Source organism: Terrapene carolina, unplaced genomic scaffold (genome assembly GCF_002925995.2).
Source record: "Terrapene carolina triunguis isolate 2854851 unplaced genomic scaffold, T_m_triunguis-2.0 Scaffold250, whole genome shotgun sequence".
NCBI classification, from domain to species: domain Eukaryota; kingdom Metazoa; phylum Chordata; order Testudines; family Emydidae; genus Terrapene; species Terrapene triunguis.
Window position 1 is genome coordinate 240,274 of NW_020664601.1, and position 19,876 is coordinate 260,149.

General features: G+C 44.8%; 1 protein-coding gene across 1 annotated transcript; it reads right to left on the reverse strand.

The window, feature by feature from the left end:
* Positions 1–5,313: 5,313 nt before the first annotated feature.
* Positions 5,314–16,646, reverse strand: TALDO1 (transaldolase 1). Its single transcript, XM_024212629.2, has 8 exons — positions 16,426–16,646; positions 10,645–10,768; positions 9,641–9,748; positions 8,668–8,799; positions 8,154–8,329; positions 7,775–7,972; positions 6,365–6,510; positions 5,314–5,545 (listed from the first exon to the last, which is right to left on the reverse strand). Exons 1-8 carry the CDS (start codon positions 16,520–16,522, stop codon positions 5,513–5,515), a joined length of 1,014 nt encoding a protein of 337 aa, XP_024068397.1. The 5' UTR covers positions 16,523–16,646; the 3' UTR covers positions 5,314–5,512.
* Between the last annotated feature and the right edge of the window lie 3,230 nt (positions 16,647–19,876).

The following is a 19,876-nucleotide window of genomic DNA, read 5'->3' on the forward strand; positions in this document are numbered from 1 at the left end:
GCAGGGCCAGGAAACTTGCATTGCAGCTGTTCATGCTGTACCTTTTCTGCAGTGAGAGGCTGTCAGGCCCCAGGGCTCAATCCAATTTTAAATTCATTTATACATTTCTTTTAAAACCATATAAGTAACCTGTGGAATCCACTGGCACAGGAACACCAAACAGGGCCTGATCCCCAGCTCAGTGTAATCAATGGTATGATTCCCGTTAACATCAGTGGGATTTGGATCAGGCCCATGGTGAGCTAGTTTCAGAGATGGATTACCCTGTTTTATGAGCATGAATAGCTCTCTCCCCTCCAGAGGAGGTAAGCTGATTGCTTGTGGAGGGCTCAGAAGGGAACTCTTCCTTCTCTCCCTGATACTCTTGCAAAAATGTCCATGTGCTTTATAGGCTTTCTCTAAAGAACATTACTGGAGACAGGATACTAGATTAGCTGGACGAATGGAGTGCAGTGCAGCAGTGTCTCCATCCTTAGTGACTTCAGAGGTAACAAGAAGGCCTTATCCTGTATGCCTTGCATACCCAAACCTCCCACTGCGTTCAAGGATGTTAAGGCAGGTCAGATTGCATTGTGATAGTGTACCACTGTGCCCATTGGTAGGAACTGATGATGTCTTACTGCTGTGGTGCCATTAGTTTGCATTATTTAGATTTGTAGAAGGTACATGAAGGAATAACAGCACCATATTGTCAAGTCCTTAAACCACTGCTCCCAAACTCTAAAACGCCCCCAATAGCATGGGATTCCTGGTTTGCTACTAATGGTGTGTATTGCCACTGCTTTGCTTTATGTAAATAAGACCCCTGCAGCAAACACTGGTGGCTCTCAGGAGGAAGCAAGAGGAAAAGCACAACTATGATTGTGTATTCGCACACATCTAGCTTTTAAAATCTGCGGCCAAATCCTCAGCTTTGCTGAGTGCACTGCTGAGGTGTGTGTGTGTGTGGGGGGCGTTAAATGGGGCAGCGGGAGCAAAATGGGTAGGGAGGTAACTGTAAGCCACCTTTCTACACCAATCCTAGCACCACTGAGGCCGAAATGGCCCTCGATCTAAGAACAGCCAAGGATCAGCTGGAGTCACTGTATACGCCAACCTTACCTTGGACATGCGTTGTCTTATCCCTGCCATGCCTCCTATACAGAGACGCGGGAGCAGATAGTGTATAATATATTATGGAAGCATTTGTCATGGCCATGTTTGTAGTAGTATTGTTAATATGTAGCATTTTAACAAATTAGTATGTTCAGCAGGCTGCTTATGTGCTGTAAATGGCTTCCTGGATCCAGCTCTTAACAAGGTAGAGCAACACAAATAACCAGACTAGAAGCCAAGGATCTGGTTCCTGCCCCATACTCAGTTCTGTTGACAATAATATATATAACCACATTCTTAAAAATCTCTCATAGTTACATCCCTGCTCTTGCTTTATATGCTCCAGGAGGTCTCCAGTTAATTTGGCTAGTCCCTTTGCAGCTGTGCCCCTTGCCAGGTCTAACATGTCTGCAGCCATCAGCTCTCATGTATGGTGCAATGCAGCTGTTGGATGACAGCGATCACACACAATAGTAGTTTATCATCACTGAACAAAGGACTCTGTCTCTTGTTGGAAGAAGCCATAACTTACCGTGTACTTCACTTATCATGTGGACTAAGGCTGCGTGTTTTGGAATTTCAGCGTTTACAAAGTAGCTTAGTAGGAACTGAGCATTACCCCCTCAATGTATATTCTAGAACTGAAGTCAAAAACCACTTGGTGAAGGAACTACATCAAAACCAGGGAACCTACTGATGTTTTCTGAAGATTCTCCCTCGCTATTTTGCCTCACTATAATTTAGGTTCAGCTCACCTTTTAGCAGAGGATAAACTCCACAGGTTTGCAGATGCCTAAAACCTGTGCTAGCTCTCAGAAAGTTGTCTGCTTTTTAACATGACCTGCCCTGGCTTTGGTAGGTGCTTGGTTCAAGATTGGTGCCTCTTGAGGTGTGGGCTGGTTCACAAAAGGCCTGAAAGTTGTAAGCGTGTCTTGACTCTGAGGAAAACCTCAATGTCCTATTTTCTTTGAAAGACCTTGCTGCAGTGACCCACATCTCCGGAAGTATTTCTATTGTCGTATGGTGGTAGTGTTCAGGAGCCTGAGTTACGGACTAGGACCCTATTGTGCTAGCTAGGTGCTCTACAGACACACAACAAAAAGGTGGACCCTACCCCAAAGAGCTCATGTTCTGAAGAGACCAGACAGAAAAACAATAGGTTTTACACAGGAAACAAAAATTAAGTGGCTTGCCAAGGTCATCCAAGGGAGGTAGGGGAGTATCTTTGGCAGAGATTGGCAATAGTTCTGGGGCTAGGGAAGTTTCTGCTTCCCTAGCCCCAGAACTTAGTTAGTGCAGTGCTGCTTACTGCCCTGTGGGAGAGCTAAATTCCTGGGCCTTGGCTCTCGCTTGCAGGTGTCTGCCATTCTGAAATCTATGGGACTGTCCTGATTCTCAAAGTACAGCCTGCAACCGTAAGGCCTGCATGATGAGAGTCCTACATGTATTTTTACTGTTTAAGCTTTTAAAGGAGAGTTTGCAAACTGCCTGTCATTAGCTAAGCCTTCAGTTGGGAAAACCAGGAGGATTTTGCCTTTCAGGGGCTTGGTTTTTCTCTTTTTAAGGTGCTGGCTTTTGACCTATTTATCCACAGAAAAGATACAGCAAGGCAAGCTTAACTATGCCTAGAATGAAGCTGGGATACTTGATCTTCCATCTCAGGCTGAAGGGTGGCTGAGAAAGGAATGCAGTTTTCTCATGTAGCTCTCTATATCCTCAGTATAGGCACGTGGATGCCTAGGCTGAGCAGACACTGCTTACTGAAAAATCTCTGATCAAAGACACAGGTGCATCTGAAGTGGAGTACCTATAGGGATACAGTTTGAACACTTCACTACCTATTCTCTGCACCCAAACAAATTCATTTAAGTTAATGGTAGCCTTACTATTAAGTTTCAGTCGGAATTGGAGCTGCCTCTAAAAACATTAATGGAGATCAGCAAACGTTCTATGATTCCGAGTGTGGCTGAATTACAGAATGCAAGGAAAAGTGAAAATTACCAGTCAGCTTTCTTCCTCCACAGTGCTAGCACCTGAATGCAGATAAGGCTCAGTGAACCAAATTCTGCTCTCAGGGCCCAGTGAAGTTAGTGAGTTACATGTACACATTCAATGGAAGAATTTGGGCCCTTGCATAGCTTGTGCTGTTAGGGGTGCTTGAGCATTTCCCGCTCTGGCCTTAGCTAAATTAGGTTGTCAACCTTTTGCACAGTTACCTAATGACAATGATGACTAGTCCTATTACTTGTTGGATTTTTTCCCTTGTACTGTTCAATGCAAATGCATAGGTATAACAGAGCAGAATGTTCTTTATGTACAAGTTTAGTGCTGCTTTTTAGGAGGCTGAAACTTCAAATTAAATGGATAACCTAGTAAATTGTATCAGGAAGCAGTTACTTGTGTCAACCTAGGGCCACATTCTCCTGACATAATTGGACCCCTATAAACTAATAAGACAGGAGGCAGGTTTAATTATGAACCAGAAAAGAAAAATACAGCAAAAAGGATAGAAGGAGCCAAGCACTGATTGAGCTCCACTGAGCATTCTTCACCTGAGAAAGAACTCACTGAGTTTAACAAGTGTTGTAGTAGGAATAGCCCTTTCTTTAGAGGAATGGGAGTATATGCTCTTCTGCTATAATGGCTTCATTTTTGTGAAGGGGAGAAAGCTATAAACAGGGAGCTGTTCAGAATGGAAAAAGGAACTTTGTTGAGATGGGAGTAGTTGGAACTGTTCACTTACTATGCAATAGCAATAGAGTAGTTTGTTCCAGAACTTCAAGTTAATAGAAAGCTGTAAAGTGACAAGGTTGGATTGGTGTTTCAATAATTTCAGCAGCTTTGGGGGCTTATCTTGATTGTTTAGAGTTGCATGGATTTTGAGTGTCAAGTCAAGGTTTCCATGTACTTATATAAAATGCTTTTAAATGTTTTAGGCTTTATGCAGCACGGACTGATTCTGATTGCCTTTGTCTAATTTTTGGTCAATTAAGTGGTAGAATGTGACTAAACGTGTGCTAGAATCCTCGTACTGGAGCAGCAGAAATCAAGGTTGGCAACTTTGATTTAACTGACTTTCATTGCCTCATACCATAAACTGCCTGCTTTCTTTCTGCAGGCTTCTGGCTTCCAGTGCCTTTACTGGTGTAAATTAGAGTTGTGTCTGCTCAAAAGCCTGTCTGAGTGACAGTAATTAGTCCAGTACATAAGGAAATGAGGGGCGGGGGGGTGAGGTAATGATTAGAGTCAACTGCAAATAGCAAGTCAGTAAAGCCACTGATAAGATTTAACACCAAGTGGGGAAAGGTCTGAGATCACCATAGGAGTACAGGTGCCCTGGACCTGTATAATGAGGGTCCCAAACCACTGTACAGGCTGCTCAAATAAAAGTTTGATAGAGCTAGGGCATGCACATACAGTACAATGGAAAACTGGCAGTCTCAAAATACCCCCAGGGAATAAAATACTTGCTCTTGGTCATACTTCAAAAATGGAGTATGACCAAGTCAGGACTCCAACCTTCTATACCTAGCTCTATTGCCAATTCATTGTTTAGGTCTGAGCAAGTCTTAACCCTCTTCTTCAGCTATAAAATGGGGTAGCACCTCAGAACTGTTACTTTATGCTTCTAAGTGCTTTTAGATCAGTAGATGAGGTAGCTGAATGCAACTGTCATTCAGTGGAAGGAGTGAGGAAAACCCATGGGCTCAACTTCTACATAATTCTGAAGCTGCTATTCCATGCTTACTTTCACAGCCACATATTCCAAGAGTACATCTCTTGGTTTGTTTCTTTAAGTCCACTTACAATAAGAGGTATTTGGAGAGGCTGCTAGACTGGGATTCAGGAAACCCAGCTACAAGTGACAACTTCAACCCACTTCCAGAATGATATTGAAAGAAAGCTAAAGATCACACATACTCAATAGATTAAAACTTGATAGATCTTCCTAGCCTAAAGCAGTAAGTTTGATTAGTTATTTTACTGGAAAGGCACTCTCATATGTACTGTGGTTTTGGAGGCTGTGTAAGTACCTCAAGGATAAAATACTTGGTTTCCCTAGGATCATCTGGAGGTACATTTAAGGGTTTAAAAATAAATAAGTTCTTAACAAGTAGCTAAGCCACTCACTTTCACTAGAATTAAGTTGAAAATAAGTGGCAAGGAGTACAGCAATATGTAAATATTGATGTAAACAAATGCACAATAGTGAAACTCTTTACACAGAAACTATTTTAATACATTGCCAAAATTGCTACAAATTGAAACTCTTGTCCCTTTGCAAATTGATAAAAAAGCATGGAATACAGAAAACTCTCCATACATAGCGTAAGACTTTACATGTAGATATTTGTACATCCATTTTTAATAATCCCACTCATTCAGCCTCCACAATTCAGCAGGAACTTTGGTTTGTCTACTTTCCATTTTTAGTACTGAACATTCGTTCCTAGGAAAAAAGAATAATCTGCAGTTAGCATTTCCAATAGAGTCCTAGATAAGTCTGGAAACTGCAGTGCTTTGACACCAGACTAAGCCAGTACAATAGTCATTATGCAGTCAACGTGAGCAGTGTCTACAACTGCTATTAAAAATATACATGCAGATTTAGTAGAGTCAAGATGCTATTAATTCACCTAATTATTTCAACTAGCATTTTAAAATAGTTGAGACTATATAAAAATGGACCTTATTCAATTCCCCCCCTCCCCATGCATCCTGTAAATCATAAGTGTTTTACTGCCAAAGTTAGACCTAATCACTATGGAAGTACTGAATTTTAGTGTGCCTCAGACACCAATACGGCTATAGAATATTACTGATTTGAGGTGGAAACTTAATTTTCAGATTCTATGTCAGGAATTTCTGACAGCCATACAAACTCCTCAAAATGTCACCTGCTGACGCACATCTAGCTGTAGTGCAGTCTAAATACTGCCGTGCACTTGGAATAACATTCATGTTGGTTTACATCTTGCATTAGTCAGTGCTCACAGGAGGTATCAAGACATAATTACATATACATTGGAATGAAGACACCCAGTATGTGTTTCATATGCTATCTAGGCAGCTAACTGTCTTTGCACATAGGAATGGTGACCTAATACTTATCACAATTTGCATGGTTGGTATACAAGTCTAGCTACCAGAATAAACACTGCTTTAAAAATCAAGACAGCATCACACCTCACTAGTGAGTCAGCTGGTGTCATTCTGAGGGGTCTGGAAAAGGGGCATATAAGAGTTGCTGAATTCTATACTGAATTACCTTCAACATTCTCTCCAATTTAACTGCATCAGCAGCAAATTTCCTGATCCCATCTGATAATTTCTCCACAGCCATTTGGTCTTCATTATGTTCCCAGCGGAATGTCTTCTCATCCATGTGAATCTTCTCAAGGTTAGATGTCTGAGCTATACAAAAAGGGAGTTGTAACAGAACATCTTCTAGATTATCTCAAAAGGCAAAATCCTTCAATTCAAATACAAGATTGCTATCCAAAAATAAAATGCTTCTTAAACTCCCTGATGTAGGTCTCTTCCCACTCCCCCACCCCCATTAGCTGAAGTTTGAAAATGTTTTCCAAACACTGCAGACAAGGTGGTCAGACTTACTGTGTGACCACATTTTTGGGGAGTAAATCAGATATTGTTGATTCTGAACTCCTATCTTAGGGGAAGTTATCCTGCTAGTCTAAATTTTAGGCTAGGACATTCATGTTTGTATCTGGCTCCTAATGGCACTAAACTTTCAGCCCACTGTACAAAAATATTACACAAGACATTGTGGAAGTGAGCAAGGACTCAAGCAAACAATTGGTTCCAATTATTCAGCAGATGCCTAACAAAAGCTCAATTGATAACAAGCCTGCCCACTGCTTAGAGCCTTTAGTAGAGCTCATGATTGCAGCTGTGCACAATTCCCAGCCTGAATTTTGTAATTTAACATTTGTTTATAAAGCTAAGAGGAAGGAAAAACAACAGTGGTACAGCTACTAGGACCACATGCAAGAACCACCACAGCAAAACATTGCTAAACCAAGTAAGTTGCAACACTTTAGTACCATTTCAAAAAAGATCAGTTTTTAAAAACTCTTGTTTCAAATGTTGACTGTTGTATAGGCATATAATCTTTTCTAGCCTTATTTGAAGTCCTTCAGATGACTTCCATTCTTGCAAAATTAGTGTTAAACTAAGTTTCTTGCTCTACGGATTTTGTAAAGACTGTCAAGTCCCAGGATACAAATTAGAGGTGGTTTCTCCCTCCCACCCCACCAATTTTTATTTTATAGAAGTATCACTGTTTAAACTGGATCTGTCGTCTTGACTTGAATCTGGGGTAGTTACTGGCTAATGCACTCAAAAGGACCCAGGATATTAAGTAAACTGAATATAAATGGCTATATACTAGATCAAAGGTGTGGAAAAGACTGGATTCCCTCAACAGCAGTGCCACAAGGACTGCTGATGGCCACTGTGGTCATGAAGACAGTACAAAGCAGTTACTGTAGATCAGTCAAGACTTACCCCTTTTTTAAAGTTTGGATGGAGGCTGAAGCTATGTACTACCACTTACCAAAGCTGGCTTCTTCCATATATCAGCTATGTTCAGTAGTAAAGAGGAGTCTCGGGATTATGGAACAAGTCTGTATTATACAAGGAAAGAAAACTGACTTACCATCTTTAGCACTGAGTGTGGGAGTTAGCTTGGTGTTCTCTTTACTGAGCTCTCCCAGAAGCTTGGGTGAAATGGTAAGATAGTCACAGCCTGTCAGTGCTTTAATCTCCCCAGTGTTTCGGAATGAAGCACCCATCACAATAGTTTTGTAGCCAAACTTTTTGTAGTAATTATAGATTTTAGTGACACTCTTCACCCCTATGAAGAAAACACTGGTGATTTTCAAGACAATGAGTTTTAAAATGCAAAGATTCTTAAATCAGAGACGTTTTAGTACCCAATACTGTATTTTCTAGAGGAGCGTTCATAAGAGAAGATTTAAAAAGTAACTTGTAGTTTGTAGTGAACTTTTTCCAATTGCATTCAGAGGCAAGCTTACCTGGGTCCTCTGAGGGCTCATAAGTCTTCTTGTCTGTGTTTGCAACATGCCAATCCAGGATACGCCCTACAAATGGGGAAATTAGGGTGACCCCAGCTTCAGCACAGGCCACTGCCTGAGCAAAGGAGAAGAGTAAGGTCATGTTGCAATGGATCCCATACTCCTCTTCCAGAACCCTGCAAAAAAAGGGTCATCTTAGAATGGAGTCTGTCCTCCCCCTCAATTCAATCAACAATCAAATAATTAGTTTAATAACTTCATAAAGTTAAATAAATGTCAGTTAATTACTGAACTATAACATGTTACTGAGCTCTAAAGCAATGATCTAGCATAGAATGAGCATATTTGTCCCACGAATAAAAAAATTCTTGCTAGTGTTAGATTTAACCCCACTAACTGAATTTACTGGTGCATGGTTCTCAAAACAGCCAACACACTGATAAGATTTTTTTAAATTTACTTGACCAGCCATTAGAAGCATGAATTAAAATAAATACCAGCTACAGACACTTACTTGCCTGCCTGAATCCCCTCCCACGTTGATGACAGTTTTATGAGAATGCGATCTTTACCAATTCCTGCTTCCTTATAAAGGTCAATGAGGCGCTTAGCTCTCTTAATCATTCCTTCCTTATCAAAGGACAACCTTTGAAACAAGAAAGACATTGATCCAAGTTACAAACATTTGTCGTCTTGTGTCTATATCCCAGATCCATCTTTTTCTAGCTTCCACCAACAGATAATGGTAGACACTGATGCATGCTCTCGCATGGAGTAACAGTTGCTATTAGAGCGTCTCTAATTTAGCCATAATAACCAGAAGAACTATCCTGCCTCCTATATTAAAATTTAACTCCCAATAAATAGCTTTTCTATTTAGGGCTGTAGTTAGAAAGTGACTGAAACTGTAAAACATTCTCTAGGATTAAGTGGGCCCAGAGCTCAAGAAAGCCAAGGATGTTTCTCAGGGAAAATTAAGATTAAAAGTTATTGCTTTAATTTTAATAAAGAATTTAGATGCTGAAAAAGTAGAAAAGAATCAAGGAAGTTAACAGGCCTTACCCCATGTGCATGTTAAAACAAAAGCCATAGTGTACCATTTTGTAAGTTTTGGTGGGAGAAGGGTAAAGAAAAGAAACCCAACTCAACTCTTGCATTTAAATCAAGTAAATTGGATGCCTGAATTTCTTTAAGTCCAAGAAGAATGGTGGATAGACTGAGAATGTGATCCGTGCCTTAACTATGCTGAAGGTGACCCTATTTACAACTGCCTTGAAGATTATCCCTATTTCACACTTAGTTTTGTCTAGCATGCAGTAAAAACCTAGATAGGCAAATTGTGACTTCACAGTTCAATTAAACAGAAAAGGTAGTAATTTAAACTCTGAACATTTCACTGTTACGAGATCAGCAGATTAAGAACACCTTGGTTACAAATTGCATACAAGATGCGTACAAATCTTGCTCTGGTTCAGAAAAAGCCAAACCTTGCATCTACTTCTGTAGACACACGACCTGGTATCCTCTTCAGTATTTCTGCCCCAAATAACACAAAAAGTTTGTCACTTGCATTTTGGACCTGTTCATCTTCTGACCTAAAAGAATGAAAATTTAATTAGTGAAATGTGGGAGACTGCAGCTAGTATCCTAAATCTCTTTGGCTCCCTCCACATACAGTTCAAGCCTTTAAATCAGAGTAATTCTCCCATTCTCTATTTATCCACTCTGGTCTTTTGTCCCATCTATGTTTCACCAATACTACCAGAGTCCATATGCCATTTGTTTCTCCCATAAACATCTGCTTTCTTTCATGATGCTGCCTATTCATGGAATGCTTTCCCTGAGCAAGCCCACAAAGCTACTTCAAAAGGGATTTGAATTAGAATGAAGACTCACTTCGCTTCACAGGGTACGTCTATACAGCATCTAGACACCCACGGCTGGCCTGTGCCAGCCAACAGGCTCACACTACAGGGCTGTTTCATTGCTATGTAGGCTTCTGGGCTCAGGCTGGAGCCTGGCCTTCAGGACCCTGTGAGTCTCCCTCAACTTTCAGGTTCCTGGAGCCCCTGGGCTCCAGACTGAGCCTAGAAGTCTACACAGCAATGAAACAACTCCATAACCAGAGCCCCATGAGCCAGTCAGCTGGCACAGACAAGCCATGGATTTTTCTTTGCTAGGTAGATATACCCATAATGCTTTCCAGAAACTACTCATTGGGGAGAGAAGTTACAGTGCTGAGGACAAAACCTCACACTGGATTATACACCTATCACATGTAGCCTGTCACCATCTTTGCTGATTTGTATGTTGAATCCCTTCACCCACACTGTTAGCTAGTCTTCTAGTCTGCAAGTTCGAAGGAGCAAAACTCATGTGTTTGCTTAGGTTATGAAAAGGCCATCAAACACTATGGCTGCTACTGCAAATAGTTACATAAGGCATCAGCTGTCATAATTGTAAGCCTAGTTAAATTAATGGTCTTACTTACCCACCAAGTTTTTTTCCATACTCAATAGCATCCTCTACTAATTCCTGGTAAGCTGGCATTTGAGCAGCAGCTAGTATCAAGGATGGGTTTGTAGTGGCATCCAGAGGCTTGTACTGATCAATTGCTACAAAAATAAAGATTGCTAGTTTAAAACAGGTTACCCAGCCTGACCAATCAAGTATTATCCTACTACTGTAGGATCAGTTAACATGCCTCTTAACTCTGATATAGATTTTATTGCTTAAGTGTTTTCTTGAGGCAGGAATGGTGCAGTTAAGAGGCTGCCTGCAAGTCTGGGGAATGGTGCCAAAAGGGTCTACACCAGAGGGTTTCAAACTCATGGGGTCACACTCAGAGGCTTGCTGTGTGAAAGGGGTCACAATACAAAAAGTTTGAGAACCACTGTACAAAGCGGTGACTGAAAGCTATAGTGACAAGATCAAGCAAGGTTTATTTAGGACTTAAGTTCTACTGTTTCCAAAGAGTAACAAACCATTGGTCAAGACACTGTAGAAGTCACTCATCTATCTTATCTAGGTCCTTATTGTGTCCATCACTGTCACGAGCAGGTTTCGGGGGGGCCACCAAGCAGGGCCAGCATTAGACTCACTGGGGCCCAGGGCAGAAAGAAAGCGTGGGATTGAAACCTGGGCCCTGAGCCCCACCAACCGAGGCTGAAGCCAATGTAGCTTTGCAGGGGCTCCTGTGGCATGACAACACCAGGCAATTGACCTGCTGGCTACCCTCTAATGCTGTCCCTGGCTTTTATATGCAGAAAACCTGTTATGACAACACAGGTGGGCCATGGAGTTTAATTTCTTTGAGGGCCCCCGACATGCTAACGGTTGAGAACCTCTGTTTTAGATGACACTGTTTACCACAAAGTGGTTCTTACTGTACACTGTCTGGTTCTAACATGCCTGAGTAGCTGAACAGTCTGGCATGCAATGTTTGACTCAGCAAATAGCTTTATAAGCAGAGGTCACTGTAGAGGACATAAGGTATCTTGAAAGAGCTAAATGTCAAAATTATGAAAAATTACCAATTCATTTTTCTGAACATTTTGTATTCCAGAAGGAAAATTTCATTTTAGAAAATTCTACTTAATTTCTAAAGATAATGTTCAGAAACATTATACAGAAAGCTACACTTTCCTAGCAGCTTCCTTTAAGTAAAGATCTTGGTTCTCTGTACATGTTCATCTTACACATAGGTCCTTCAGATATCTTATTTTTTCCAGTTTTTCATTCATCCTCCATGTTTTATCTGACAACACAATGCAACGCCAAGATGGGTAAGTACTGATAAAGCTCATTTATCCTCTTCAGCATCCTATGTATTTGCAATACACTTCTGGGTAAAGTATCTTATAGGACTCTAGCAACATACCCTGTTTCCCCGAAAATAAGACAGTGTCTTATATTAATTTTTGCTCCCAAAGATGCGCTAGGTCTTATTTTCAGGGGAGGTCTTATTTTTCCTGGAGCTTGGGGGCCTTATATTCCGGGGTGGCCTTATTATCGGGGAGGTCTTATTTTCGAGGGGATGCCTTATATTACAGCAAGAGGCAAAACTGGAAGTAGGTCTTATTTTCGGGGGATGTCTTACTTTCGGGGAAACACGGTATGATGTCAACACAGTTGAAGGTAGAGTTCAAAAGTTCACTCCCTATAATAAGGGGCTACATTTCAGCCTTCCAGAACAAGTTTTCAGCAAAGGTTTAAATGGGGATTCTGAATCCTGCTCACTGCTACAGCATCTGTTTAATGTTGCCTGGCTGGAGAATTGTACAGAAGTAGTACATGCTGGTCTGGCCCATACTGCCACACCAACAAGAGCAGCAGACTGAAACTAACAGTTTCATAATTTATCAGGTGTTCTTCGCTTTTGCTGGGAACATTGCTTTTCTGCAGATGGAGACAAGAGGCACTTGGCCCAATGTTTCAGTGGAAGCACACAGGTGGTCAGGACTAGAATGGTCCTTTGCTCCTTAGACCAGAAATTTTCCCTACTATATAGTGCAATAAATATTTATCAACACTTGGGAAAAAAACACACTGCTGGTGACTGGTGTCAACAACAGCTGCAGCTGAACCAGTACCAAGCACTAACCGCAAATGTAGCCAAGGACAAACTATGTTCAGAATGGTTTTAAAGTGCATGGTTAAAACTTGCAGCTAGACGGTGCTCAGCACCTGTTGCTGACAACAGATAAGGTATTTCATACTGTAGACAAGGCTACAGAGTCAATGTTTTAAATTCCCATACCCTCAGACATTTAGATCCTAGAAGTTCTGTTAATGGCCACCACTAGCCATACTTGATAGTGCTGAAGATTCAGAAATCAGCAGATAAATTATGCAAGTTATTTAATACATGAATTATTCATGTATTAACATAAAATATATGTGTTACATCTGGGTTCAGAACACAGCACCATTGTAAGAACTAATTTTTCTTTGTACAAAAAAGTTATGAGACTGACTTGAAAGTCCTAAGGAGGTAGCCAGTGCTCAGGAGAGTTAATCCCTTTGTCCCCATAGCACCTGGACATGTCCTGTGAGGACTGTGGCTTGTATAAAAAACACAAGTTGGTTCAAAATTTTACATGCATTAAAGTTTGTCCAATTAGACAAAACCAAGATTATGGGGGAGTTAAAGATCTCATGTGGCTCTTGATGATCACCTCTGCCCAGGGATCAGAGTATGGACTTGAGTCCTGGCCAAATCAGAGCCTGAGAAATTCTCCCTTAAAATCCCTGTGGTTTCCACAGTAGTTGCCTTCCCCTGAAAATTCTTATGAGCCTGTTCCACTTAAACCTCTACTGCTCCCTGCTGATATTTGTACCCACTTGTAAAGGTCCGGTGCGGGGGTCGTGCCCTCTTAGGGGCCGTCGGGAGCCAGGCCGCCTCACTACACGGTGGCCCAAATCAGTCCTCGGGTTTTGAGGGTCTCGGGTTTCCGCCCCTCAGGCAGGAGCTAAACAAAAAGGCACCCTGCCTCTGCAAGGAGCTCCAGCCCTTAGTCAGGGCTGGACAGCAAATCAGACCTAAGCTCCGGTTCCTGCAGCCGGAGCTGGGCAGTTACGGAGTCAAATAAGCCCAAACGCTAGCTCAGGGCAGGGCAACCCACAAGGGTCAAGGGGCTCAGGTCCTTGCAGCAGGAGCTGAGCACTTAGCAAAGTCACGTAGCCCAGGCCCTTAGGCAGGGCGGGGCAACAATCAATAGTTCCAAGGGAGGCTCAGGTCCTTGCAGCAGGAGCTGAGCAATACCAAAGTTAGGACGCCCAAGCCCTTAGTCAGGGCGGGGCAGCAAACAATAGTCCCAGGGGCTCAGGTCCTGGTGGCAGGAGCTGAGCACAAACAAAGTCAGGTAGCCCAGGCCCTTAGTCAGGGCGGGGCAGCAAACAATAGCTCCAGGGGAGCGGTCCCCTTTGGGGCAGGAACAAGAATGCTTACTCATTTTCATGCTAAAGTAAACAAAATTCCTCTTACGTTGACTCCTCTCAGCCTCTTAACTGTTTTGCTTCACCATGAGAAAACTATACAGGAAGCTATTAAAAAAATCAAAGCCAGCTGAGTAAAATTTAACAGCTTTCTGAAGAGAAATGAAGACAACCAGTCTTGTAAAAATAAGCCTTAGGTTTATAAATCTATTTCTAATTTTTTATAATATTTCCAATTAATTTACCAAACCCTGATTTGATCAGGATGAAATATTTGAATCAGAATCAGGGTGTTAAAAGTACTAAGGTCCATTAGTTTCCCAAACGGATAATTTAAACGAGATTTATGGTACATATAAAAATTAACTACTTGTTAATGGTAATAAATGCTAGCTCAGAGCCCTTCACTTGTTTCCATTATCAATTTAAAGATAGCTAAACTCAGGAGTTCTGGTGATAACAGTAACTAGAAGAGTAGAGCTACAATAGTTTAATACACCTTGAAACAACCACCCTTACATTTTAATAATGCAAACAACTTTTCAAGATCCCAGTTCAAAAGTCAGTGCTGGTAGGTCATACTTATGACATTTGTTTATAGGTGCATTACACAGGTTATTGCAGTGAGGTCACACATTTCCAGTAACACACCTGTACCCACACATGCATGGCTAACCATTTCATATTACTACTTTGGATTTCTACAGTCCCTTCCATCCAGAGAGCCAGAGTTATTTTACAAAACTAATTATCAGCATGAGGCAGATATTACCCTCATTTTATATGTGAAGCAGCTGAATCATAGGAAGGCTGACTTCCCAAGTGAGTCACAAAGGAAGTGTGTAGAAAAGATGGTATTATGCATGTGATATTCCAGCTACTAGGCTGGTATTGTGGTGAAGGCCCTTCTCCTGTTGTGAAGTCTTTTCAGTTCCTGATGCATTTATATAGTTTTGTTCAGTGTTCTTGTGTTGAGTCCAACTCTTCTCTGTACTAGCAAATTGCACTGCTATATAACCGTAGGATCCCACTGTGTCCTGCAAGACTGACCACAATTTGCAGAAGGCTCTTATCCTCTCTTCATCTGCAAACTCACCACCCATCACACATTAAGCAACTGGGACATTTCAGTCTTTCATAACAGCATACAAGTGACAAAACAGCTTTAGGCAAAGAACTCTTAGCCAAGTTTAACAAAGGGGTTTCTTTTATTACAAGGTTATGTTCTCCAAGCAGATTACAACTTAGATTAGGTCTACTCTAGAGAGCTCCCAGTGGCACTGCTGTACCAATATTGTAAGATCTTTTGTGTAGCTGCTCCCAGTGACAAAATTAATCCACCCACAAAGAGTAGCAGTAGTAGCTATGCCAAGGGTAGAAGTTCTCTCACTGACATAGCACTGTGCACACTACCACTTATGCAGGTGTAGCTTATGTTGCTCAGGGAGGTGGGATATTTGCTGACATAAGTAGTAGTGTAGACATAGCCTATCCTAAGTCTTCCCTTCCATCAGGGAATGAATAATTCCCACTCAATACTTCATTCTCACTACACGCTATCTCCGAAGGTGAAAGTTCACAGTGTTCCATTTATTTTTTGCTCACTTGACAAGTGAAGCTGTAAGTGAATATGGGAAACACTGATCCCACCCACCAAGACCCCAAAGCTCAATAGGATGGTTACACTTTGCCAAACAGGAAGTGGATGCAAGGAAGGGGATATTAGTAGCAAGTGGCCAGACCTCGCTTCCCCTTACAAGCAGTACCAGTTAAAGCAAAGCAAGGCCTCTGCCTGCCTGCCAGACCCCCCTTTCCTCCCGCGTTAGGTATCCCTGCCCTGCTGCTGCGCCCCCAACCCCCCACCCCACTTCATATTGAGACCCCACGAGCTGGGTCAGGTGAGGCAGAGGCAGCAGCCCGACCCCCCTGCCCTGGACACGGGGGAGGGAATGAGCCGGAGGACTCGGCCCTTGCAGAGCGGGCGCGCACCCTCCCGCGGCCGCAGAGGAAGGACCGGGCCCCCAACCGCCTGCCTCGGGAGGGGCGGCGGCACCCAGGGGTTACAGCGAGCCGGGGAGCGCGCACGTCCTGCCCAGCGCTCAGACGCCTGGAGCAGCCGCCTTCCCGCCAGGCCTCCTCCCTCGCCAGAGCCGAGCCCGCCAGAATTCCGGGCTCCCCTCCCCCACCCTCCCGTGTGTGTGGGGGGGGCAGACTCGCCCACTGTGCCTGTAAGTGGGGGGCGGTGGTGGAAATCAGCCATGGTGGACTGGGACCGCCCCATCCTAATGGGGGTAACGAGCCCCTCATGCCTCGCGAGGGCGGGGTGTGATCTCACCATGGAAGTCGCCGGTGTCCGCCACCACCGTGGTGTGCTGCTTGAGCTGCTCCAGCGTCGACTCCATCTTCGGCCGCTTCACGGGGGACACTGACATAATCCGTTAGGGGCGCCGGCCCAGAGACCTTTTATATACCTGCCGAAAGGCCACCCAGCGCGCGCTCCCCGCAGCCGACGTCCAACAGTAGCGTCAGGGGGAGGAGGCGGGGCTCACGAGGCGCGAGACCGGCGCGGAGGGCAGAAGCGGCGACGCGCGCGCCCCCGCCCTGACAGCCATTCACGACCGTGGGGGGAGGAGGCGATAGCCAATCAACAGCGAGGCGAGAGGGAACTAGCCAATCAGGACGGGGGAGGGAAGAAGGCATCTGATTGGGTGAGTAGTTGGCGTGTGAGGGTTAGTACATCCTGGAGACTCCTGAGCATGAGCATGGTGACGGATCACCTTATCAGACGGGGGAGGGGGAACTTCTCCCCTGCTGTGGGGGCGGGGCGAGAGGAGAGACCCCCCCCCTCCCCCCAGGGGAGGAGGCGCAGGTCACAAGGGCGCGCAGGGCTCTCCAGGGTCTGGCCTCTGCCCGAGGGTGTCACGTGAGTCCTCCCGTAAGTGACGGGTGTGACACTGCCTCTGCTGGGGCTGCGGCTGGTGCGTGAGCAGTTACATAGCTGCCCTGGAAGTTACCTTGTTACGGGCTGTGGCTAGGCCCCGGTCAGCAGGAACTGACAGAAAACCTGTTTTCCCCAGACCAGGAAGGTTCACCTGGCTGGCTGTTGGCCTGGAGTTTCAGGATTGTATGTTTCACAATGGGGCTCTGCTCACCAGCCTGAACTGGATGCTAACGAAGGGTTGTGGAAACTTCAAAGAGGAAACAGTAACAGGAAGAACTAACCAGTGGTGGGGGAGGGAACCCTAGCTTGAGATACGCATCAAAGGTTTCATGTAGTTGGGGGACAAAGAAGACACCCTGGCATCCTTCACCTACGACACTGGTTTTTAACCTGTGGACCCCGCAGTCTATACCTAAGATTTCCAAAGGGTTCTGCACCTCTATTAGACATTTTTTAGGGGGTCTGCAAATGAAAAAAGATTGAAACCCACGGATCTAGGAAGTAAACCGTACGTTTACTTCATGAAAGGGGGGTGTCAACCAGTGTTGGCGGAAAATTTTGGAAAGAACTCTGCATGAAATCAGATCCTTTAGACAGGAGGATAGTTTGTTAGTCAAGGTTAGTCTCTAGAAAGTGTGTTATGATTTTGTTTTATAGGTAACCATTTGTTTCCAGTATTCTTACAATCACTTGGATCTCTGTTCTTTGACAATAAACTTATTCTTGTTTTCATTATAAATATATCTCTGTGCTGTGGTGTTAAGCAAAGTGGTGATCCTGAGTTGAATCTTACAAACTGGTGTGCACTGCGTTCGTTTGGGAATAGCAGGCCTGGCAATTTTGTGAGTGTTCAGTGGATAAGGGGCTGTGGACACTGCCAGGAATGCTCCAAGGACTTGGAGCTGGGGTGTACTTATCGCTACCTGTACAGCAAGAGGGAGGCCTGAAAGGCACTGCTTGTACTGCCAGAGGCTGGTGGTTTCAGGAAGGTGATCCACCACAGTCACGGACAAGACTTTCTCACACTAAAGGCAGGTGGTGGTGAGTGTTACAAACCCAGGGCCGGCGCTTCCATTTAGGCGACCTAGGCGGTTGCCTAGGGCGCCAGGATTTGGGGGGGGCGGCAATTTGGCGGCGCGGGGTCCTTCCGCGCTCTGGGTCTTCGGCGGCATTTCTGCAGCAGGTCCTTCACTCGCTCCGGGACCCGCCGCTGAAGTGCCCCGAAGACCGGGAGTGTGGAAGGACCCCTGCCTAGGGCGCCAAAAAACCCTGGCGCCGCTCCTGTACAAACCCTCTCTGTTTTATTGAGATGAAAGCAGATGCTCCTCTCCATAGAGGAATGGGGAATTTGGCTTCCCATTGATGTGGAGGGAAAGGTGGTGCTCCTCCCTTCTCTGGCACCAGGGTGGTTGGATGCCCTTTTTTGGGACAGGACAAGATGCCCCTTCGTTGGGGAAGCTAGCACCCCCCACCCTGTTGATGGGAGAAAGCTGGTACGCCCATGTTAGCGGGTAGTGGGTAGCTAATGCTTGAGGGGATATATGGGGAAAGAATAAAGATCTATCAAAGGACCCAGAGTTACTATGCTGTTAATAACAGGTGAAGTTGCATTTGGCAATTAATTGAGTGCTCCTGTGTGTTTGGTAACTTCAGGCAGAGAGTGAGCTGGCATGGTGAAAGGAGGCAGATTGTAGGGAAGGCCTGTTTAAGGTATCTGCCCCTTTTACAGCTGGCCCTTTCTGTCTGGCTCTGGGGGTTTGGAGCATCGCCATGATGCAGATGTAGTTGCTATCTCCCCTCCTCCCTCCCCCCCCCCCCACCCTGGAGCAGGCTGCATATTGAACAAGGAGGCAGGTGTAGGATTGCTTTTGGTCTGATGTATGTGGGCTGCATTAATTTGTTTAGTACCTATGAAGCAAGATTCAGGCTGTACATGCTGGCCAAAGACATTGAAGGAGCTGTGTCAACATGCCCATTTCCCCCCCTCTCCCATCCTCCCAGCTATTGGCAGGGATGTATTTGCCCTCCTTGTGGATCCCTTGGTACTGTGCACTGGACCACTTTGGGGGTTTTGCACCCCTCCAAACAAAGTGGCAGCTATTCTTAGCGTCAATGTGCCCACTAATTTTAACAAAACTCCTCCATTTTTAGATATGTTGCTACTCTCTATTAGATGATTAAAGGACCTGTTCACAGTGCTGTGCTGCTTGAATAGTTTAAGAGAAAAGGGTGTTGGGAATGTTCCACAGCCTGTCGACTGGCCTTTGAACAGGCAAAACACACTGGCTATGCTTAAGGCTGCGAGTCTGTCACGGCGGTCATGGAAGTAACGGATTCCGTGACTTTCCGTGACCACAGTGACTTCTGCAGCGGCTGGCTCGGGGTCTCCTGAGCAGCTCGGGCAGCCCCTGGGCCAGCCGCACTGGCCGCTGCTGGGGCAGTCTGGGGCCATTGCGCCTCCCCCCAGCAGCAGCAGGAGTTTGGGTGTGGGAGGGAGCTCAGAGTTGGGGCAGGGGGTTGGGTCGCAGGAGGGGGCAAGGACTCCGGGCAGTGCTTACTTCGGGGCGGGCTCCCCAGAAGCGGCAACATGTCCCTCGGCTCCTAGGCAGAGGCGCGGCCAGACGGCTCTGCATGCTGCCTCTGCCTGTAGGCAGGGCCGTCCCTAGACGTTTTGGTGCCCTACGCAGCCCCCCGGCCGGGGGTAGGATGGCCCCAGGCCTGTGTGGGGGGGGCAGAAGCAGGCTTGGAGGATAGGGGGGAATGGTGTGTTATGCTTCCCACCGCCCGGTGAGTGCAGGGCAGGCTGGACCCCTTCTGCAGTCCTCAGGGGAGGGGGTGGAGTGCG

Bases quoted from the DNA above. Each gene is read 5' to 3' on its own strand.
- TALDO1 (XM_024212629.2), bottom strand. From the start codon at position 16,522: ATGTCAGTGTCCCCCGTGAAGCGGCCGAAGATGGAGTCGACGCTGGAG. The intron at 9,749-10,644 runs GTAAGTAAGACC...TCATTCTTTTAG, and splicing joins TATGGAAAAAAACTTGGTGG to GTCAGAAGATGAACAGGTCC. The intron at 8,330-8,667 runs GTAAGTGTCTGT...CTTTTTTTGCAG, and splicing joins GAGGGGATTCAGGCAGGCAA to GGTTCTGGAAGAGGAGTATG.